Genomic DNA, 24,594 nt, shown 5'->3' with positions numbered 1-24,594 from the left:
TAATTAATTTGTAACAGAGAGCACAGATCATTATAATGAATTGTGGGTGGGGGGAGAGTGAACACAGAACATTATAATGAATTGTGGGTGGGGGGAGAGAGAACACAACATTATAATGGATTGTGGGTGGGAGAGAGAGAACACAGAAAACTATAATGAATTGTGGGTGGGGGAGAGAGAACACAGATCATTATAATGAATTGTGAGTGATGGAAGAGAGAGAACACAGAACATTATAATGAATTGTGGGTGGGGGAGAGAGAACACAGAACAATATAATGAATTGTGGGTGGGGGGAGCGAGAACACAGAACATTATAATGAATTGTGGGTGGGGGAGAGATAGCATAGAACATTATAATGAATTGTGGGTGAGGGGAGAGAGAACACAGAACATTATAATATATTAGGGGTGGGGGAAGTGGGAGAGAGCATTACAATAAATTGATGGTGTGAGAGAGCACAGAACATTATAATGAATTGGGGGTGGGGGGATGGGAGAGCACAGTATTATAATGAATTGGAGTGGGAGAGAGAACAAAGAGCATTACAATGAATTGGGGTGGGTGGAAGAGAGCACAGATCATTATATTGAATTGGGGTGGGTTAATGACAGAGAGCACAGAGCATTAAAATGAGGGTGGGAGAATTGGTGATCGGAGAGAGGATAATACACTATAATGAATTGGGGGTATGCAACTATAATGAGTTGGGGGAGGTTAATAATAATAATAATAATAATTTTATTTATATAGCGCCAACATATTCCGCAGCACTTTACAACTTATAGAGGGGACTTGTACAGACAATAGACATTACAGCATAACAGAAATCACAGTTCAAAATAGATACCAGGAGGAATGAGGGCCCTGCTCGCAAGCTTACAAACTATGAGGAAAAGGGGAGACACGAGAGGTGGATGGTAACAATTGCTTTAGTTATTTGGACCAGCCATAGTGTAAGGCTCGGGTGTTCATGTAAAGCTGCATGAACCAGTTAACAGCCTAAGTATGTAGCAGTACAGACACAGAGTGCTATTAACTGCATAAAGTGTATGAGAACATGATGCAAGGAACCTGATTATGTGTTTTGTTTTGTTTTTTCTATTTTTAATAGGCCACACAGGGATAGTTAGGTTAATGCGTTGAGGCGGTAGGCCAGTCTGAACAAATGCGTTTTTAGGGCACGCTTAAAACTGTGGGGATTGGGGATTAATTGTATTAACCTAGGTAGTGCATTCCAAAGAATCGGCGCAGCACGTGTAAAGTCTTGGAGACGGGAGTGGGAGGTTCTGATTATTGAGGATGCTAACCTGAGGTCATTAGCGGAGCGGAGGGCACGTGTAGGGTGGTAGACTGAGACCAGAGAGGAGATGTAGGGTGGTGCTGAGCCATGGAGTGCTTTGTGGATGAGGGTAGTAGTTTTGTACTGGATTCTGGAGTGGATGGGTAGCCAGTGTAATGACTGGCACAGGGTAGAGGCATCGGTGTAACGGTTGGTGAGGAATATGATCCTGGCAGCAGCATTCAGGACAGATTGGAGCGGGGAGAGTTTGGTAAGAGGGAGGCCGATTAGTAGAGAGTTACAATAGTCCAGACGGGAATGAATAAGAGAAACAGTAAGAGTTTTTGCAGAGTCGAAAATAAGAAAAGGGCGAATTCTAGAAATGTTTTTGAGATGCAGATAAGAAGAGCGAGCCAGTGATCGGATGTGGGGGGTGAATGAAAGCTCGGAATCAAGGATGACCCCAAGGCAGCGGGCATGTTGCTTTGGAGTAATGATTGAACTGCACACGGAGATGGCAATGTCAGGCAAAGGTAGGTTAGTAGAGGGAGAGAACACGAGGAGTTCAGTTTTTGACAGGTTCAGTTTCAGATAGAGGGAGGACATGATGTTAGAGACAGCGGTAAGACAATCACTGGTGTTTTCTAAGAAGGTCGGAGTGAAAGCAGAAGAGGTGTATAATTGGGTGTCATCAGCATAGAGATGGTACTGGAACCCAAATCTACTGATTGTTTGTCCAATAGGGGCAGTATACAAAGAGAAGAGGAGGGGGCCTAGGACTGATCCTTGAGGAACCCCAACAGTAAGGGGAAGGTGAGAGGAGGAGGAACCAGCAAAACATACAGTGAAGGATCGGTCAGAGAGATAGGAGGAGAAACAAGAGAGAACGGTGTCCTTGATGCTGATGGAGCGGAGCATAGTGAGGAGGAGCTGATGATCCACAGTGTCGAATGCTGCGGAAAGATCCATGAGGTTGTGTAATTGTAAAAAAATTGGGGGGAGAAAATTGTAATAATGAATCGGGGTAACGGGAGGTGCACAGGGTGGAGCATTGAAGACGCAGGAAAGTGACTGGTAATAAATTGGGGTTTGGGTACAGAGGCTAATTAATTTATATATTTATTGAGTGGTGAAAAGTGGCTAAATATAGTTAATGAGGAGCACAGTGGTGGATTATCAATTTATATTTTGGATGGTGGGTTGCTTAATGGTGGGTGCATACAGTGGGGAAAAATAGTATTTAGTCAGCTACCAATTGTGCAAGTTCTCCCACTTAAAAAGATGAGAGAGGCCTGTAATTGACATAATAGGTAGACCACAACTATGAGAGTCAAAATTGAGAAAACAAATCCAGAAAATCACCTTGTCTGATTTGGGAAGATTTATTTTGCAAATTATGGTGGAAAATACATATTTGGTCATTAACAAAAGTTAATCTCAATAATTTGTTATATATCCTTTGTTGGCAATGACAGAGGTCAAACCTTTTCTGTAAGAAAAAGTAGATGTGTGCACAGCCGTAAAGAGGTGCCAGAGTAGGTTCCCACACCGTAGTATATAGAAAAAACTCGGCACTCAACTTAACGTAAGACAGATGATTTAATTGTGTCCACAAAATAACGAACGTTTCGGTCCTACATCCGGGTCTTCATCAGTCACCGTTGATAAATGTGAGGGAGCAAGTGGACCCACAGAATTGCTGATTGTGAAATGAAATCACACTTGTGTGTGAGCGCTGCCTGTATGTGGGCAGTATGGCCCCAAATGAAGCGATATACCTTAAAATATCAGGACATAAGTGCCGTGCCTGTGTGGGATGCGGAATCCACCACTAGTCCATGCACTCCATGCAGATCTCTAGAGCAGTAATCTTTTGGGCCTGTCATTGGGCAACACGGACTTTCAACTCATATGCTTCTTACAAAGCCACTCATTCTTTGCCCTGGCAGTGTGCTTGAGGTCATTATAATGCTGAAAGACCCATCCACGTTTCATCTTCAATGCCCTTGCTGATAGAAGGAGGTTTGCACTCAAAATCTCACAATACATGGCCCCATTCATTCTTTCATGTACACGGATCAGTTGTCCTGGTCCCTTTGCAGAGAAACAGCCCCAAAGCATGATGTTGCCACCCCCATGCTTCACAGTAGGTATGGTGTTCTTTGGATGCAACTCACCATTCTGTCTCCTCCAAACATGAGTTTTGTTTCTACAAAACAGTTCTATTTTGGTTTCATCAGACCATATGACATTCTCCCAATACTCTTCTGGATAATCCAAATTCTCTCTAGCAAACTTCAGACAGGCCTGGATATATACTGACTAAAGCAGGGGGACACGTCTAGCACTGCAGGATCTGAGTCCCTAGCGGCGTAGTGTGGTACTGATTGTAGCCTTTGTTACGATGGTCCCAGCTCTATGCAGGTCATTCAATAAGTCCCCCGTGTGGTTCTAGGATTTTTGCTCACCGTTCTTGTGATCATTTTGACCCCACAGGGTGAGATCTTGCGTGGAGCCATAGATCAAGGGAGATTATCAGTGGTCTTGTATGTCTTCCATTTTCTAATTATTGCTCCCACAGTTGATTTAATCACACCAAGCTGCTTGCCTATTGCAGATTCAGTCTTCCCAGTCTGGTGCAGGGCTACAATTTTGTTTCTGATATCCTTCGACAGCTCTTTGGTCTTCACCATAGTGGAGTTTGGAGTGTGACTGTTTGATGTTGTGGACAGGTGTCTTTTATACTGATAACAAGTCAAACAGGTGCCATTACTACTGGTAATGAGTGGAGGACAGAGGAGCCTCTTAGAGAAGAAGTTACACGTCTGTGAGAGCCAGAAATCTTGCATGTTTTTAGTTGACCAAATACTTATTTTCCACCATAATTTGTAAAATAAATCTTACCAAATCAGACAGGGTGATATTCTGGATTTGTTTTCTAAATTTTCACTCTCATAGTTGTGGTCTACCTATTATGTCAATTACAGGCCTCTCCCATCTTTTTAAGTGGGAGAACTTGCACAATTGGGGGCTGACTAAATACTTTTTTTTCCCCACTGTATCAGTATTTAGTGACACAGGGTGAGGGATTATTTTTTCAGGAAGCAAATCTAATATATGTACAGTGGGTGAAATAAGTATTGAACACATCACCAATATATTTCTAAATTTTTCAACCTTTTCCCACATATCATGCTTCAAACATAAAGATACCAAATGTAAATTTTTGGTGAAGAATCAACAAATGGAACACAATTGTGAAGTTGAACGAAATTTATTGGTTATTTTAAATGTTTGTGGAAAATCAAAAACTGAAAAGTGGGGTGTGCAATATTATTCGGTCCCTTTACTTTCAGTGCAGCAAACTCACTGCAGAAGTTCATTGTAGTTCTCTGAGTGATCCAATGTTGTCCTAAATGCCTAATGATGATAAATATAATCCACCCATGTGTAATCAAGTCTCCGTATAAATGCACCTGCTCTGTGATAGTCTCAGGGTTCTGTTTGAAGCACAGAGAGCATCATGAAGACCAAGGTACGTATCTTTATGTTTGAAGCATGATATGTGAAAAAAGGTTGAAAAGTTCCAGGGAGCCAAATATTTTCGCAAGGCACTGTATGGAACATGCTTTCTGACATTTAATACTTTGTACAAAGGCCTTTTTTTGGTGATGAGAGCTTCAAGACGCATCCTGTATGAAGGAGAAACTAGTCACATGAATTGCTCAGGTGTGATTTTGGCCCATTCTTCCACACAAAATACTCTCCTTCTATGAATTATGAGCTTTCTATTTTTCTATTGGAAAAGTCAGGTGATTAGCTGGGACATTCTAGCAGCTTTATTTTCTTTCTCTGAAACCAACTGAGAATTTCCTTGGTTGTGTGTTTGGGATCAATGTCTTGCTGAAATGTCCACCCTCGCTTCATCTTCATCATCCTGGTAGATGGCAGCAGATTTTTTCAAGAATTCCCCGTACCTTTGTCAATTCATACCTCCTTCTACTATATGAAGTTTTCCAGTGCTGTATGCTGAAAAACAGCCCCAGACTTTGATGTTCCCACTCAAAACTTTACTGTTGGGATCGTGTTTTGAGGGTGATATGCAGTGCCATTTGGCCTCCAAATATGCTTTGTATTATGGAATCTAATGCTACTCTGATCTGAGTTTGATCAGAATAATTGGACTATTTTTCTCGGATGGAGGTAAAAAAACAGTTGTGTGCACCTACCTGTGTAAAGTGCAGTCCCTCAGGATATGGGGTCTCCTCTTGTTATGTATAATACCATCCTTTATTCCATATTATTCCTTCTTGTTATGTATAATGCCGTACCTTATTACATAGTATCTAGTGATGAGCGGGCGTGTTTGGCACTGCTCGTTACTTGATCAAGCATTGGGGTGCTCGGGCACGCTCTTTACTCAGCTGAGTATCGGGGATGCTCAGGCGCAATGCTTGAGTCACTGTCCTGCATATTTTACGGCTGTAAGGCAGCCAATCAACATGCATAGATTGACTGCCATACACAGTAATGCAGTAGCCATGTTGGCTACTGCATTACTGTGATTGGTTGGCTACATCGCTTCATCAGGTCTGTCTAAGACCCGAGTACCCAATGCTCAGCCCACTAACCTCTGAAATCAGAGATTAGAATGAATATTCACTGCTTCCCCCGTCCATCTCTTGGCGCCGAGAGATGGACGGGGGAAACAGTGAATATTCATTAAGCTTAACTGGCAGTTAAATTATTTAAAAATAAATAAACACATACAAAGTCCTTTATATAAAACAACACTCCCCGACAATTCCCCTCATTTACCCATTTATTAGAAAGAGACGGTCTAACGTACTCCACTGCACCATAAACACCACTCCAACTTCCATAGCATTTGAAGCCTCGTTCACAGAATGAAGCTTGATATGCTGTAGCAGCCGCTGGTGGTTCTCACACCGAGGATAGCTTGAGAAGCGGCGATGTCAGGAAGGTTACTGCTGGTCACAGATGCTGTGTGACAGCCTGGAAAACAGCGTCTGTGACTTACTGACGTCACTGCCGGTCACAGACACTCCTGGCTGTCACGGAGCGCTGCAAGATCTGGCAGTGTGTGCTGGTGTGACAGCCTATGAAGCCCCGTTGTCTGAACTGGGCTCCATATGCTGGGATTTTGGATGTGGCTCATCGTGGGACATAGATGTAGATTACGGTGTATCCAATTTACTATGGCAGACCATAGCGTGGGACTTTTTTGGGGAAATTAATTGGTGAAAGAGGGTGTCTGTTTTTCTTTTTTTTTGTTAAAGTAAAGGACTTTTCTGTGTTTGTGTTTATTGATTTTTAATTACAGGGTTAGTAATGGGGATGTCTGACTGATACCTCTCCATTATTAACCTCAGGGCTTGGTGTCAGCGCCAGCTGTTGACATAAACCCCTAATACCCCAGTTTCCACCACACCAGGGCAATCGGGAGGAGCTGATACAGGACACCAATGCATCTAATGTGATGTGTCAGTTCTAGGGTGGCTATGGGCTGGTATTTTTAGGTTGGGAAGGGACCAATAACCATGGACCTTACCGGCCTGATAATATCAGCCCGCAGCTGTCTGCTTTGCCTTAACTGGTTAATAAAAATAGGGGGGGACCCCACATCATAAAACAATTAATTTATTGCTAAAAAATACAGGCAAATATGGTGAGAGATGGCTTTTTTTTCTTCTCTTTTCTATTTTGCATTATATACTGCATCCAGAGGTGTTCCTCATGTTGTTCCCATACCACTTCAGCAATGTCTCCAGTTTGGTGTATAAAATCCTAATGACAGGTTCTCTTTAGCACGGAGACATCTTTTTTCTGTGCTATGTGGCAAATACATATTAGAACACTTACTATGCTCTTTTCCGCTTTTTTCAATCCAGAAAATGGTGTAGTTTGTAATGAATCCATTGCTTCTCTGTACAGGAATATGTGTCCACTCCACTTCTGCCTGGGATTTGCTGACAGTTAACAATGTAATATTTGGAGAAAAAGCTGGTGCTGCGGAACAAAAGATATACTATACCATAAATTGCGGAGATTCCATTTACATTACATTACATGCACTTTAAAGATCACGTTTATTAGGAAAAGTTGCATTTTTGTCTATCTTTCTCTGATTTCAATAACCATTGAACCATAGTTGACTAAATGCATGGCAAAAACAGATAGTCATCAAATTGTGTTGTCTTTTCATCAGAAGCTCAAGTATTTATGGATAATGGAAATTCAAGAGCTTTACAAAAAATTTTTAAATACACTTATTTCCGGCCTATCCCAATGAGTTATTTCCATCATACCTTGGTGTCATAATTCTGTAAATAAAGATTAATTAATTTACTGTATAAAACTATATTTTTTTTCAAAATTATTCTCTTTTGAAAATATCGCCCCCAATGATGCTTCCGATGTAATTTATTTTCCATCCATTTATATTGGATACATCCTCTTGTAGTTCTATTGCGATCAGTTGAGCATGTGCAGTTGTCTCCTTTTCTGCTCCAAAAGTCTGCTGATATATCTCACTGTTCAGACCTTTGGACAGGCCCTGTCTAAATGGCCCTTAGTTATCGTCAAGAGTTCCACGATTGGCCAAGGCACTTCAGTCCCTACACGGATCTTTTAACACACATGTGTAAATTCCGCCTCGGACTGAAATTTTTTTTTTTTTACGTGAGGACCATCTGTCAACAAAAATATCTGATGGTTATAACCTTTAGAATCTGAGAGGTAAAGTTTCTCCTTTTGGAGATTGACATACTTGACATGCCAGGGTAAGGAGGCTTATAGGCCTTGCAATGCTCCTCTTGGAAATTAAACATGCAAATTGCAATTCTTGGCTTATATCCTTAGTCATATGGCTAGGCACATTAAAGGGTCAATATTTTTGGATATCTACTTCCAATAGACTGCAAAAGTCCTCTTCCTCTTGTAACAATGAGCGAGGAGGCATCATTTGCGTGGAAAAAAAATCACATTGCGCCCTAATCTGATCCGTTTTATGGACGGGAGTAATGCATTTAGTAGTATGCAGCCTTGTTCCCCCTCTGCAATGCAAACGAGAACACGGAGACAGTCACGTTCACAATTTGGGGAAATGATTGATCTAATTTTAGTAACAACCTTGTAGAATGCCTTACTCACACACCAGTAGTTGGTCAGTATTTGTAAGCCCAAGTGAGGACTTGAATTTACAGTGATAAAAACTGTAATAGAAAGATTTGAAAGTTTTCTTTGTATTGAAGAAAATCCACTCCTGGCATTGGCTTACAATTATAGAATTTAACTCGGACACCACATGGCCAAATTGCTGCCAAGGTTGCAGTGCAGATGAGTGATTTTCCGCAAAGACCACAGGTATGCGTTGAAAACATTTCAGCAGGCAAAAATTTAGTTCATCTTACTGACCAGCCTGGTACATGTAATGGCAGACTGAGTACAGCCTTAAGGGGGCAGACAGAAGGCCAGCTCTTGTGTGAGGATCATATCACAGTGCATAGACTGGACCGGAACCTCTCCTGACCTGAACCTGACAGCGTGATATATTTCTATTCAGCTGTCACGGTCAGGTTAGGAGAGCCAACAGTCAGTCCTAGGATTCCAATGCGATCTGCACAAGAAATACGGACGTCTGTCTGCCCCCTTAGACCACATTCATACGTTCAGTTATGGTCAGTATTTTACCTCAGTATTTGTAAGCCAAATCCAGGAGTGGAACAATCAGAGGAAACATATAATAGAAACAAGTCACCACTTCTGCATTTTTCATCCATTCCTGGTTTTGGCTTACAAATACTGATGTAAAATACTGACCAAATACTGAACGTGTGACCGTAGCCTTAAACTCAAAACCAGATAAAGGCGGCAGCTCAGGAATCATGGAGAAGAGTACAGGGAGGGGTCTGCAGCACTGAGGAGAAGCAGGGTGTTGCAGGGAAATGTAGATTAGCAGATTTCAATAGGACTCATCCAGCTCAGGGAAGATGGATGCACCAAAGGGGAAGATAAATATGAAAAAAGACACAAAGGTAGAAAATTCTGTTGTGGGCATCTCCATTTAATGGCAGGTATGATCTGAAAACTCATTGTTTTCAGCAGTGCATTACCTCCTTCTTTAGAATACACCTCAATTTCTCTCGCCACTCCTATGTAGTCTTTGTACAATGGATACAATCTCACAGTGTACCTCTGGAATAGGTCAATATCTGGAAAATTAGAAAAACAGCAAAAGGAAAATGTTTAAATGTTTGTACAGATTTGTATCTTTTAAAGGTAATCTGTCATCCAGTTATCCTACCTCATCTGAGGGCATAATGATGTAAGGACAGAGACCCTGATTCCAAAGATGTTTCATTTACTTGGCTGCTTACCTCAGTTTTGATAACAGTTCTTTATCTGCTGCAGATCTAGCAGTTCCCATAGGGTTGGAGCCGCATATTCATCACTGTAATGGGCGGTACCACGTGACCGCTCACACAGGACAAGCTGCCAGCGCTGAGAGGAGGCATCGCGGGAGCTGGGTGAGTATTTCTTCTGCAAGCGGGCGGGCGCACAGGGGGTGGGAGGCGGGAGGTGACCCCAAACTTTATTTTTAACAAAAAAAAAATTTTGATTTTTCATCTCTTCTCTCCTGCGAGCGCTGCAGGGTACAAGAGATGAATGCCGCCTTCAGCACCACACGCTGGGGACAGCGCTTACTGTAGCGCTGTCTCTCCTGCACGGTCCGTGTGGTTCTCAGGCGGCACACGGCTGCCGCACGTGTGCCACGCTGATGTGCCATGTGAGCACACGGACACACGGACACGGATAACTCCGGTACCATTTTCTCAGGTACTGGAATTATCTGGACGTGTGAGACTGACCTAAGGTTGCATGGGAAAACCTCAGTGATAACTGTCCTTGTGTAAGGGGTGTGTTGGGGAGCTAAGTTATGCCCTGCGTCCCGTCACGTTCCTTCCTAATAAAGCGGGTACATTTTATGTGTACAATGGTATGTTATGCGTACTGTTTTATTGTGTAGTAATATGCTAAATAGTGTTATGATGTTTGTATACTGTGTAAGTTATGTATTTTATCCCCTTAGTGACAATTTTACAATTCTGACCACTGTCATTTTATGAGGTTATAACTCTGGAACGCTTTAACGGATCCCATTGATTCTGAGACTGTTTTCTCGTGACATATTGTACTTTATGATAGCGGTGACATTTCTTCTATATTACTTGCATTTATTTATATAAAAAAATGGAAATATGGCGAAAATTTTTGCAATTTTGCAATTTTCAAACTTTTAATTTTTATGCCCTTAAATCAGAGACATATGTCACACATAATAGTTAATAAATAACATTTCCCACATCAGCTTTGCTTTACATCAGCACAATTTTTGAAACAATTTTTTTTTTGTTAGGAAGTTATAAGAGTTAAAAGTTGACCAGCGATTTCCCATTTTTGCAACAAAATTTACAAAACAATTTTTTTTAGGAATCATCTCACATTTGAAGTCACTTTGAGGGGTCTATATGGCATAAAATACCCAAAAGTGACACCATTCTAAAAACTGCACCCCTCAAGGTGCTCAAAACCACATTCAAGAAGTTTAGTAACCCTTCAGATGCTTCACAGGAATTTTTGGAATGTTTAAAAACCATGAAAATTTAACTTTTTTTCACCAAAAAATTTATGTGGAAAGAAAAAAATTAACATTTAACTTTTTTTTTACAAACATTTTAATTAAGAAACAATTTTTTTTATTTTCACAAGTGTAAAAAGAGAAAATGAACTACAAAATTTGTTGTGCAATTTCTCCTGAATACGTGTCTGGGAGCACTGCATAGCTTGGAACGGAAGAAGTGCCGTTTGACTTTTTTAATGCAGAATTGGCTGGAATTGAGATCAGATGCTATGTCGCATTTGGAGAGCCCCTGATGTGCCTAAACAGTGGAAACCCCCCATAAGTGTCACCATTTTGGAAACTAAACCCCTTAAGGTACTTATCTAGATGTGTGGTGGTGAGCACTTTGAACAAATCAAAAATTATTTTTTAGCCCGCAATTTTTTATTTTCACAAGGGTAACAGGAGAAATTGGACCAAAAAAGTTGTTGTCCAGTTTGTCCTGAGTATGCTGGTACCCCACATGTGGGGGGGAACCACTGTTTGGGCACACGTCAGGGCTTGGAAGGGAAGTAGTGACGTTTTGGAATGCAGACTTTGATGGAATGGTCTGCGGGCATCATGTTGAGTTTGCAGAGCCCTTGATGTGCCTAAACAGTAGAAACCCCCCACAAGTGACACCATTTTGTAAACTAGACCCCCAAGGAGCTGTAAAAATAAAAAAATCATTTTTTTCCACAAAAATTATTTTTAGCCCCCATTTTTTTATTTTCCCAAGGGTAACAGGAGAAATTGGACCTCAAAAGTTGTTTTCAATTTGTCCTGAGTATGCTGATGCCCCATATGTGGGGGTAAACCACTGTTTGGGCAGAGCTCAGAATGGAGGGAGCACCTTTTGGAATCAATTGTGGCGCCATGTCACGTTTAGAGACCCCCTGATGTACCTAAACAGTGGAAACCCCCCAATTCTATCTCCAACCCTAACCCCAACACACCCCTAACCCTAATCCTAACCATAACCCTAATCACAACCCTAACCCAACACACTTCTAACCCTAATCCCAACCCTAACCATAAGCCTAATCCCAACCTTTACTCTAATCCCAACCCTAATCCCAACCCTAACCCTAATCTCAACCCTAACCCTAATCTCGACCCTAACCCTAAATTTAGCCCCAACCCTAACCCTAACTTTAGCCCAACTCACGTTAGCCCAACTATAACCCTAATGGGAAAATGGAAATAAATATTTTTTCTTTATTTTATTATTTTTCCCTAACTAAGGGGGTGATAAAGAGTGGGGGTATTTACTATTTGTTTTTATTTTGATCACTGTGATAGGGTCTATCACAGTGACCAAAATGAACCAATAGGAAAAATCTCCCTATTGTTGCCAGGTGCCGGCCAGCAGATCTCGGCCGGCGCACTGCACGCGCGCCCGCCATATTCTCCTGGAAGAAGAAGCCAGAGGCACGGGGTACGTCGGAGGGCCATGGATGGACAACGGAGGTACCGGGGGGATCCGGGACCCCATTTCTCTCTCCTCTGATATGCGATCACATCAGAGGACAAAGAAATTAAATGGCAAATTGCAGGGTTTTTTTGCGGTCGCCATTATACAGTTAATAACGACGATCGCAACCCCGGGGTCGGTATAAACCGACAATAATCATGTTCTCTGGGGTCTTGGCTACCCCCGGCAGCCGAGACCCCAGAGAAAATCTGATTCTGGGGGGTGCTATACACTTTTTCCACAGCACCGTTAATTTTAAGTGGTTTAAGTACCCTTAACTACTGCCATTAAAAGGCGTATTGGCGGTCGTTAAGGGGTTAAGGGCTAGGGATAGAGATAGGGAGATACATACAGTGTTAGAGTAAGGTTTGGTAATAGTAATGGGTAATATACGGTTTAGAACAGTGGGGGGCACTATAGATTAGGAGATAAAATAAGGTTAGGATAAGAAGTAGGGGATTTCCGAGTAGGAGGAGCCAGGGTAGTTATAGTTGAGACACTTCCTGGGTTTAGTTAGTTAGAGTGTGGTATGAGGAGAAGTGAGGTTGTTGCAGTAACAAGTTCAAGAGGAGCCCAGCAGTTCAGGGCCTCGGGGCTGAAGTTTACACGAGAACGAGGGGACAAGTGCAGCAAGAAAGTAATAGCAGTTAGGTACAGTGGGAAGACCCGGAACATCTGAGACCTACGGTCTGAGAAGGATTGGAAAGCGCCATCCTCTGTTTCGCTGTTGTGAATTTACCTTTTGGCTCCCTCTAGTGGCTACTAGTGATTTTACTCTGGGTATGTCTATCATCCCTTGTATGCTCACCTGGGTCGTTAGGTCAGGGGTGTTGCTATATAAGCTCCCTGGACATTCAGTTCAATGCCTGGCAACGTTGATATCAGAGCTAATCTGTAGTGCTCTTGTCTACTGATCCTGGTTCCTGCGTGATTAAGCTAAGTCCGCTTTCTTGCTTTTTGCTATTTGTTTTTGTTTGCATTTTTGTCCAGCTTGTTCATTATCTGTATCCTTTCCTTGCTGGAAGCTCTAGGGAGGCTGGAGTTCTCCCCCCGGCCGTTAGACGGTTCGGGGGTTCTTCAATCTCCAGTGTGGAATTTTGTTAGGGTTTTTGTTGACCATATAAGTTATCTTACTACATTCTGCTATTAGTAAGCGGGCCTCTCTTTGCTAAACCTAGTTCATCTCTGTGTTTGTCATTTCCTCTTACCTCACCGTTATTATTTGTGGGGGGCTTGTATCCTACTTTTGGGGTCTATTCTCTGGAGGCAAGAGAGGTCTTTGTTTTCCTCTTCTAGGGGTAGTTAGTCCTCCGGCTGGCGCGAGACATCTAGCGACCAACGTAGGCATGTTCCCCGGCTACTTCTAGTGTTGGCGTTAGGAGTAGATATATGGTCAACCCAGTTACCACTGCCCTATGAGCTGGATTTTTGTACTTCGCAGACTTGCTGATATCTCTGAGACCCTCGCCATTGGGGTCATAACAGTTTGCCAGGCCCGTATTAAATGTTAAATGCATTGCAGAAGCGGGATTATAAGAAAGAAAGTTCTGAGTTTTTTTTTCTCTCTCTCATTTTTTTTTTTCTTTTCCCCTTTAACTCTGAGTGGCTTGTGTTTGCTGCAGACATGAATGTCCAGACCTTGGTTACAAGTGTGGACCAGCTTGCTGCTCGTGTGCAGGGCATACAAGATTATGTTATCAGAAATCCTATGTCAGAACCTAAGATACCGATTCCTGACCCATTTTCCGGAGACCGATTTAAATTTAGAAATTTCAGGAATAATTGTAAATTGTTTTTGTCCCTGACACCCTGTTCATCTGGAGACTCCGCTCAGCAAGTAAAAATTGTTATTTCTTTTTTACGGGGCGACCCTCAGGATTGGACCTTCTCGCTGGCGCCAGGAGATCCGGCATTGGCTGACATTGATGCGTTTTTTCTGGCGCTCGGTTTGCTTTATGAGGAACCCAATCTTGAGATTCAGGCAGAAAAAGCCTTGCTGGCGATGTCTCAGGGCCAGGACGAGGCCGAAGTGTATTGCCAAAAATTTCGGAAATGGTCCGTGCTGACCCAGTGGAACGAGTGTGCATTGGCTGCAAATTTTAGAAATGGCCTTTCTGAAGCCATTAAGAATGTGATGGTGGGTTTTCCCATTCCCACAGGTCTGAATGATTCTATGGCCCTGGCTATTCAAATCGACCGGCGATTGCGGGAGCGCAAAACCGCAAATCCTCTCATGGTGTTGTCTGAACAGGCACCTGATTTAATGCAATGTGATAGAATCCTGACTAGAAATGAGCGGAAAATTCATAGACGCCAGAATGGCTTGTGTTACTACTGTAGTGATTCTACACATGTTATCTCAGCATGCTCTAAACGTCTTACTAAGGTTGTTAGTCCGGTCGCCATTGGTAATTTGCAACCTAAATTTATTCTATCTGTAACTTTGATTTGCTCACTGTCATCGTATCCTGTCATGGCGTTTGTGGACTCAGGTGCTGCCCTGAGCCTTATGGATCTGTCATTTGCCAAGCGCTGCGGATTTGTGCTTGAGCCATTGGAAAATCCTATCCCTCTTAGGGGTATTGACTCTACGCCATTGGCAAAAAATAAACCGCAGTTTTGGACACAGGTTACCATGTGCATGACTCCCGAACATCGGGAGGTAATACGTTTTCTTGTTCTACATAAAATGCATGATTTGGTTGTTTTGGGTTTGCCATGGTTACAGACCCATAATCCAGTCTTGGACTGGAAGGCTATGTCAGTGTCAAGCTGGGGCTGCCATGGAATTCACGGAGATTCCCTGCCCTTGTCTATTGCATCTTCTACGCCTTCGGAAGTTCCGGCGTATTTGTCTGATTATCAGGATGTCTTCAGCGAGTCTAAGTCCAGTGCACTGCCTCCTCATAGGGAATGTGACTGTGCAATAGATTTGATTCCTGGCAGTAAGTTTCCTAAGGGGAGACTGTTTAATCTGTCGGTACCTGAACATACCGCGATGCGTTCATATATCAAGGAGTCTCTTGAGAAGGGGCATATCCGTCCTTCTTCTTCCCCTCTTGGTGCGGGATTCTTTTTTGTGGCCAAAAAGGACGGATCTTTGAGGCCTTGTATTGACTATCGGCTTTTAAATAAGATCACTGTCAAATTTCAGTATCCTTTGCCGCTGTTGTCAGATTTGTTTGCCCGGATTAAAGGTGCCAAGTGGTTCACCAAGATAGACCTTCGTGGTGCGTACAACCTTGTGCGCATTAGGCAGGGCGATGAATGGAAAACCGCATTCAATACGCCCGAAGGTCATTTTGAGTACTTGGTGATGCCATTTGGGCTCTCTAATGCACCTTCAGTTTTTCAGTCCTTCATGCATGACATTTTCCGGAAGTATCTGGATAAATTTTTGATTGTTTATCTGGATGATATTCTGGTTTTTTCTGATGATTGGGACTCGCATGTGGAGCAGGTCAGGATGGTTTTTGAGATTCTGCGTGAAAATTCTTTGTTTGTAAAAGGCTCAAAGTGTCTCTTTGGTGTACAGAAGGTTCCCTTTTTGGGGTTCATTTTTTCCCCTTCTGCTGTGGAGATGGATCCAGTCAAGGTCCGAGCTATTCATGATTGGACTCAACCCTCGTCAGTTAAGAGTCTTCAGAAGTTCTTGGGTTTTGCTAACTTCTACCGTCGTTTTATCGCAAATTTCTCTAGCGTTGTTAAACCGCTGACGGATATGACCAAGAAAGGCTCTGATGTAGCTAACTGGGCTCCTGCTGCCGTGGAGGCTTTCCAGGAGTTGAAACGCCGGTTTACTTCGGCGCCTGTTTTGTGCCAGCCTGACGTCTCACTTCCCTTTCAGGTTGAGGTGGATGCTTCGGAGATTGGGGCAGGGGCCGTTTTGTCGCAGAGAGGCCCTGGTTGCTCTACTATGAGACCTTGTGCCTTTTTCTCTAGGAAGTTTTCGCCGGCAGAGTGAAATTATGATGTGGGCAATCGGGAGTTGTTGGCCATGAAGTGGGCATTTGAGGAGTGGCGTCATTGGCTCGAGGGTGCTAAGCATCGTGTGGTGGTCTTGACTGATCACAAAAATTTGATGTATCTCGAGTCTGCTAAACGCCTGAATCCTAGACAGGCCCGCTGGTCATTGTTTTTCTCCCGTTTTGACTTTGTGGTCTCGTATTTACCAGGTTCTAAGAATGTGAAGGCCGATGCTCTGTCTAGGAGCTTTGTGCCCGATGCTCCTGGAGTCGCTGAACCTGAGGGTATTCTTAAGGAAGGAGTTATCTTGTCAGCTATTTCTCCAGATCTGCGACGTGTGTTGCAGAGATTTCAGGCTGGTAGGCCTGACTCTTGTCCACCTGACAGATTGTTTGTGCCTGCTAAATGGACCAGCAGAGTCATTTCCGAGGTTCATTCCTCAGTGTTGGCAGGGCACCCGGGAATTTTTGGCACCAGAGATCTGGTGGCCAGGTCCTTTTGGTGGCCTTCCTTGTCAAGGGATGTGCGGTCATTTGTTCAGTCCTGTGGTACTTGTGCTCGAGCTAAGCCTTGCTGTTCTCGTGCCAGCGGGTTGCTCTTGCCCTTGCCTGTCCCGAAGAGACCTTGGACACACATCTCTATGGATTTCATTTCGGATCTTCCGGTGTCTAAGGGCATGTCTGTCATCTGGGTGATATGTGATCGTTTCTCCAAGATGGTCCATCTGGTTCCTTTGCCTAAGCTGCCTTCCTCTTCTGATCTGGTTCCTGTGTTCTTCCAGAACGTGGTTCGTTTGCACGGCATTCCTGAGAATATTGTGTCGGACAGAGGATCCCAGTTTGTTTCCAGGTTCTGGCGATCCTTTTGTGGTAGGATGGGCATTGATTTGTCGTTTTCCTCCGCTTTTCATCCACAGACTAACGGACAAACGGAACGAACTAATCAGACTCTGGAGGCGTATTTGAGGTGTTTTGTCTCTTCTGATCAGGATGATTGGGTGACCTTCTTGCCGTTGGCTGAATTTGCCCTTAATAATCGGGCTAGTTCTGCCACCTTGGTTTCGCCATTTTTCTGCAACTCCGGTTTCCATCCTCGTTTTTCCTCGGGACATGTGGAGCCTTCTGACTGTCCTGGAGTGGATTCTGTGGTGGATAGGTTGCAGCGGATCTGGAATCATGTGGTGGACAACTTGAAGTTGTCACAGGAGAAGGCTCAGCGTTTTGCCAACCGCCGCCGCGGTGTGGGTCCCCGACTTCGTGTTGGGGATTTGGTATGGCTGTCTTCTCGATTTGTTCCTATGAAGGTCTCCTCTCCCAAATTTAAGCCTCGATTCATTGGTCCTTACAGGATATTGGAGATCCTTAATCCTGTGTCCTTTCGCCTGGATCTTCCGGTGTCGTTTGCCATTCACAACGTATTTCATAGGTCCTTGTTGCGGCGGTACGTTGTGCCTGTGGTTCCTTCTGCTGAGCCTCCTGCTCCGGTGTTGGTTGAGGGCGAGTTGGAGTACGTGGTGGAGAAGATCTTAGATTCTCGTCTCTCCAGGCGGAGGCTTCAGTACCTGGTCAAGTGGAAGGGCTATGGTCAGGAGGATAATTCCTGGGTGGTCGCCTCTGATGTGCATGCGGCCGATTTAGTTCGTGCCTTTCACGCCGCTCATCCTGATCGCCCTGGTGGTCTTGGTGAGGGTTCGGTGACCCCTCACTAAGGGGGGGGTACTGTTGTGAATTTACCTTTTGGCTCCCTCTAGTGGCTACTAGTGATTTTACTCTGGGTATGTCTATCATCCCTTGTATGCTCACCTGGGTCGTTAGGTCAGGGGTGTTGCTATATAAGCTCCCTGGACATTCAGTTCAATGCCTGGCAACGTTGATATCAGAGCTAATCTGTAGTGCTCTTGTCTACTGATCCTGGTTCCTGCGTGATTAAGCTAAGTCCGCTTTCTTACTTTTTGCTATTTGTTTTTGTTTGCATTTTTGTCCAGCTTGTTCATTATCTGTATCCTTTCCTTGCTGGAAGCTCTAGGGAGGCTGGAGTTCTCCCCCCGGCCGTTAGACGGTTCGGGGGTTCTTGAATCTCCAGTGTGGAATTTTGTTAGGGTTTTTGTTGACCATATAAGTTATCTTACTACATTCTGCTATTAGTAAGCGGGCCTCTCTTTGCTAAACCTAGTTCATCTCTGTGTTTGTCATTTCCTCTTACCTCACCGTTATTATTTGTGGGGGGCTTGTATCCTACTTCTGGGGTCTATTCTCTGGAGGCAAGAGAGGTCTTTGTTTTCCTCTTCTAGGGGTAGTTAGTCCTCCGGCTGGCGCGAGACATCTAGCGACCAACGTAGGCATGTTCCCCGGCTACTTCTAGTGTTGGCGTTAGGAGTAGATATATGGTCAACCCAGTTACCACTGCCCTATGAGCTGGATTTTTGTACTTCGCAGACTTGCTGATATCTCTGAGACCCTCGCCATTGGGGTCATAACATTTCGCCCTCAGAGAGGAAAATGGATGAGGAATCCCAGTGTCACGCTCACGCTCTGACTGGGTGGTGTGAGTGAGGGGATTATGGCCCCACTGTGCCACAAACCAGACTACCCTGGAAGGGTGACTAAGCAGCTACCTTGGTGTTCAGTGGAGCCTCTGATGGTGAGGTCAGGCTTGTGCGGCAGGTAGCTGCTAGGTACCACTCCAGGGCGGTGTCTGGCTGTGACAGCTGAGGGACAAAACACAAGTGACAGGTGCGAGCAAGTATAGAGAGGCACGAATGGTACTCTGGCAGGCACAGCTGGCACCCTGGTAGGCAGGTGGGCATGGCTGGCACACTTGGTAGGCATGGCTGGCACTCTAGGCAGGCGGGCTGACACTTTAGGCAGGCAGGCACGGCTAGCCGAACTGGAACTGGTTCGGGTAGGACAGGAACATAGGCAGGTATGAGGTAGGAAACAGATAGGAACCAGTTCAGACTGGTGGGACAGGAACTGTTTCAGGAGACGCGGGAACACAGACTGGAATGAGTAGGATAAGGGAGCAGGTAGGATCCAGTACACACTAGAGGGCGCGGAGCGGGAGCAGAGCAAAGCTGCATGATGCGGAGAGCAGAACAGAGCCACAGGCGGTGAGGCGGGAGTAGAGCAGAACCGCAGGAGGCGGAGCAAAGAGCAGAACCGCAGGAGGTGGAGTAAAGAGCAGAACCGCAGGAGATGGAGCAAAGAGCAGAACCGCAGGAGGCAGAGCAAAGAGCAGAGCTGCAGGAGGCTGAGCAAAGAGCAGAGTTGTAGGAGGCAGAGGAAAGAGCCGAGCTGCAGAAGGCAGAGCAAAGAGCAAAGCCGCAGGAAGCAGAGCAAAGAGCAGAGCCGCAGGAGGCAGAGCAAAAAGAGCAGAGCCGCAGGAGGCGGGGGCAAAGAGCAGAGCCGCAGGAGGTGGGGCAAAGAGCAGAAGGAGTGAACACAAGGAAACACAGTGGAATAGGAAAAGGGTACAGACAGGGATACAAATGGACACAGGTATAGGACTAAGTTCAGACAGGGTCAGGAACGGACAAGGCACAGAAACAAGGATTCAGACCACGGTACGTAGTCCCCTTGGGTGGCTGAAACAGGAGACACAGGACACAGGTACAGGCCAGGGTACGAAGCCACCCCTGGGTGGCTGACATGAGAGATAAAGCAAGACAGGACCTGGCAACTCAGCAGCAAGACACTAACTGTGTAAAAACGTTGCTCAGGCATCCCCCTAGGGGTGGGAATGCCTTAAGTACCCGATGCCACTTGGCAATTGGCAGGGGACACCTTAGGAAGGTGCACACAGTTACTATAAGAAACAGGAAGTGCCAGGGCCGCAGCCCTAAGCATACAGCCATGAGGTATGCAACAAGCAAGGACATGAGGCCCAGAGCATGGAGCCAGCAGAGGACAGAACTCACAGCATGGCCCGGAGTGGTGAGTAAGAGGGGTTATGGGAAGCCATGCAGTGATGCCAGCAGGGATGTTACACCCAGATACAAACTAGTTTGGCTAGTCGGGATGCTGCGGTTCCAGAGGGTACTGTATGGAAGCAAAGAATTATAGGAGAACTAGGAAAGGATATGATCAATGAGGAATACTGTGCGGCATCTGTGACCGAACTGGACATGCTGAGTAAAGTTGTGTTGTTAAAATTGAACTTGGACTCTGGCAATCATTGTGTGATGCTGTCTGAAGCCAGGACGCTACAACCTGAGGAGTACTCGAACCTAAAGGTGAGTGACTTGCACTGCACACACATCACACGGCAGTTAGGACTTTGTAATTTCTTTGCAGGGTGCCAGGGTGTGCTGAAACAGCAACCTGTCACCATGACTACCACCCTGGCCGCCTCACACATAAACGGGCAGGTACATCACTGGGGCTTCTCGACTTGAACTGAAGACAGTGATGGTATATAAGTTTAAAAGAGGCCAGTGCTGGATGCCTTACAGACTATTAAGACTTCTATTAAAGGGGTTGTCCATGCATGCAATTAGGGCTAAAAAAGATACAAGATACTGGCCAAAGGAGTGTCCGCCATTTGGTCAGTGTACAATAGCATAGTAGACTATACAATAATACTCTAATCTTTTATGCAATTGGGTGTCCTTAAGAATTTTGCGCTGTTAATTGGGTTGTCCACATTATATTTATTTTATCAGATGTGTTGAAGGTATGATTTTGTGGCACTTACTATTATATTGGTATGACAGGTTCTTCTCCTGTTTGTGCAGCTTTTCTCACAGACTACACAGCTCCACTCTCTGTAAAAAGGCTGTTGGTGGAGGAACATGTGATAAGACGACTTCATCAGTCTCCTCCAATATAAAAGCAGTTTTCTCATGTGAGGCTTCTAATTGGACAAGACAGATGGACAGATCTGGTCACATGCTCCTCCACCAGCAGCCATTTTATGGACTGGTGAGCTGTGAGGGAAGCTGCACTAACCCCAACTTGCTGGCTGATCCATGACCTCTCATCAATAAGTTTCACCCTCTTTTCAAAAAGTTGTCAGAGCTACCTTAAAAGTGCCAAAAGTTGCAAAATTGTTGTGTAAAAAAATTGTGACATTTCAAGCAGTTTTAGATTAGAATTCGAACAAAAACTGTTTGATGAATCATCAAGACCACAATGTTTGCTGAGGATATATTTCCTAATAGTGACTGCCTTTTAAATAGCCGTTACTGCATCTATAGCAACTTTTCTGTGGCAGAACAGTCCAGGCAAATTAGTCAGGCTTTATGATATTTCCAACCTGTCTTCAGGATAGGTCATCAATATTAGATCAATGGGAGTCTGACCTCCAGCACCACCACTGATGAGCTGATTTTGGCTTTGGCGCCTGATGGATGCAACCTGTGAAAGGAGTTGGACCTGCACAGCTTCGATCACTGTGTAATGGCAATTCGCCATTTATTTCTCCTCCACAAGTCATCAATTTCCTAAGTCCAGACTGTTGCTTACATAGCACCAACATTTTCTGTAGGAATGAGATTTCTGAAGTGTATTCCTAACAAAATCTGTGTCACTATTTGCAGCCACTAACTATGCCTTACCATGCAGAATGGAACGTGCTCTCTCTTTCTGTTCAATTTTCCAGTATATTTCACAGTTTGGCAGCTCTGCACTTTTGTACCACTCCAGCATATAGCTCTTAGCCGAAGACTGTGGATCCCACATTACTTGCAAGCTGGAATCACCATTGGAAGACACTTGCATTTCAGACACGGGAGTTCCTGTGAAACAAATATAATGCTCCTAGTAAAATGTTGTTTTGTAGTAAATTCAGCAATATAGTTCTATCTGATATCAGGTAAAGCCTAATATATAAATATAATGTCCAAAAAGTAAAGAATGGCACTTGACCATATATTACATGTACCCCGCTCAAAATAAAGATGGGAAATGAAGAGATCAATATTTAAAATACGATTTATTATATATAATTAAAATAAAACATAAATAAGCAGTGTGCCTCACATAAAGGACAGTATCAGCTATCAAAATCAAGAGACCTCAGATGTATATACAAATTCCAAATGAATACGTACTCCTTATATACAATCCTGCATAATTTATAGGTGAAGTCAGTATTAAATATTATAGTACATCCAATAATAGAAACAATATATCAAACTGAGCCAATCAAGTTTTAGAAAAGAAAATTATATATATATAATCAATAAGCACAGGCCATCAAAATGGCTTATACACAAAAACAGTGAATATCTGATGTAATAAGCATGAAAATTCTGCTATAATAAGCATAAAAAATTATTTTCTAAAATTTGAATGGCTCAGTTTTATATATTTTTTTCATTATTGGATGTACTATAATATTTAATACTGACATCACCTATAAATTATGCAGGATTGTATATAAGGAGTACGTATTCATTTGGAATTTGTATATAAATCTGAGGTCTCTTGATTTTGGTAGCTGACACCGTCCTTTATGTGAGGCACACTGCTTTTTTATTTTTTATTTTAATTATATATAATAAAATCGTATTTTAAATATGGATCTCTTTGATTCCCCTCTTTATTTTGAGAGGGGTACATGTAATATCAGTAAAAATCTAAACGATCTGAATTTTTATTATCGCTTCTGGTTTGTTATTGACAGTGTTAAAATTGTACATAATATGAGGTTTATATGATGGGTGACCGATGCTACCAAAGAATGGCTGCTGATGGGCTGTAGCAATCCCCTGCTGGAAAGAGAAGCAATGAGACCTGTGGGGTCCGGGTGCTGAGTATACAGTATATTGGACTATCTTTAAAATCCAACTAAGTTATTGACAACCTATAGAGGGGTCATTGTAACCTGGCAAGTAATCGCGTATCCACAGCTCTAAAATGCCCCTTCAGAGTGGGACTGATAGAGATAGCTAAGCACATTTCTCTGCAATGATGGAAGTCCCAGCGGTTAGACCCCAGCGATCAACAAGTTATTGTCTATAGGTGATAACTTACCCAGTTTGGATAACTCCTTTGACATCACTCTCTCTCTGAATTTAATCAATTTTTTTTAACAGAACAAAAAAGTACATACATACATTACAGACCAAAAGTTTGGACACACCTTCTCATTTTAAGATTTTTCTGTATTTTCATGACTATGAAAATTGTACATTCACACTGAAGGCATCAAAACTATGAATTCACACATGTGGAATTATATACTTAACAAAAAAAGTGTGAAACAACTGAAAATATGTCTTATATTCTAGGTTCTTCAAAGTAGTCACCTTTTGCTTTGATGACTGCTTTGCACACTCTTGACATTCTCTTGATGAACTTCAAGAGATAGTCACCGGGAATGGTTTTCACTTCACAGGTGTGACCCGTCAGGTTTAATAAGTGGGATTTCTTGCCTTAAAAATGGGGTTGGGACCATCAGTTGTGTTGTGCAGAAGTCTGGTGGATACACAGTTGATAGCCTTACTGAATAGACTGTTAGAATTTGTATTATGGCAAGAAAAAAGCAGCTAAGTAAAGAAAAACAAGTGGTCATCATTACTTTAAGAAATGAAGGTCAGTCAGTCCGAAAAATTGGGAAAACTTTGAAAGTGTCCCCAAGTGCAGTGGCAAAAACCATCAAGCGCTACAAAGAAACTGGCTCACATGAGGACCGCCCCAGAAAAGGAAGACCAAGAGTCACCTCTGCTTCTGAGGATAGGTTTATCCGAGTCACCAGCCTCAGAAATCGCAGGATAACTGCAGCTCAGATTAGAGACCAAGTCAATGTCACACAGAGTTCTAGCAGCAGACACATCTCTACAACAACTGTTAAGAGGAGACTTTGTGCAGCAGGCAGGTAAAATAGCTGCTAGGAAACCACTGCTAAGGACAAGCAACAAGCAGAAGAGACTTGCTTGGGCTAAAGAACACAAGGAATGGACATTAGACCAGTGGAAATCTGTGCTTTGGTCTGATGAGTCCAAATTTGAGATCTTTGGTTTCAACCACCATGTCTTTGTGCGACGCAGAAAAGGTGAACGGATGGACTCTACATGCCTGGTTCCCACCATGAAGCGTGGAGGAGGAGGTGTGATGGTCTGGGGGTGCTTTGCTGGTGACACTGTTGGGGATTTATTCAAAATTGAAGGCATACTGAACCAGCATGGCTACCACAGCATCTTGCAGCGGCATGCTATTCCATCCAGTTTGCGTTTAGTTGGACCATCA

General features: G+C 43.6%; 1 protein-coding gene across 1 annotated transcript in view; it reads right to left on the bottom strand.

The window, feature by feature from the left end:
• CSF3R (colony stimulating factor 3 receptor) overlaps window positions 1-24,594 on the bottom strand; it is a 76,204-nt gene that overhangs the window by 5,156 nt on the left and 46,454 nt on the right. The window contains exons 12-14 of the mRNA XM_077295857.1: window positions 21,960-22,139; window positions 9,419-9,517; window positions 7,167-7,313 (exon numbers count right to left, since the gene is read on the bottom strand). Of these exons, the coding sequence (XP_077151972.1) occupies window positions 7,167-7,313; window positions 9,419-9,517; window positions 21,960-22,139 (426 nt within the window). The remainder of the gene's footprint in view (window positions 1-7,166; window positions 7,314-9,418; window positions 9,518-21,959; window positions 22,140-24,594) is intronic.

Source organism: Ranitomeya variabilis, chromosome 3 (genome assembly GCF_051348905.1).
Source record: "Ranitomeya variabilis isolate aRanVar5 chromosome 3, aRanVar5.hap1, whole genome shotgun sequence".
In the NCBI taxonomy this organism is placed as follows: Eukaryota; Metazoa; Chordata; class Amphibia; order Anura; family Dendrobatidae; genus Ranitomeya; species Ranitomeya variabilis.
The sequence above is the reverse complement of the archived record's forward strand: the minus strand, read 5'-3'. Positions and strand labels throughout refer to the sequence as shown.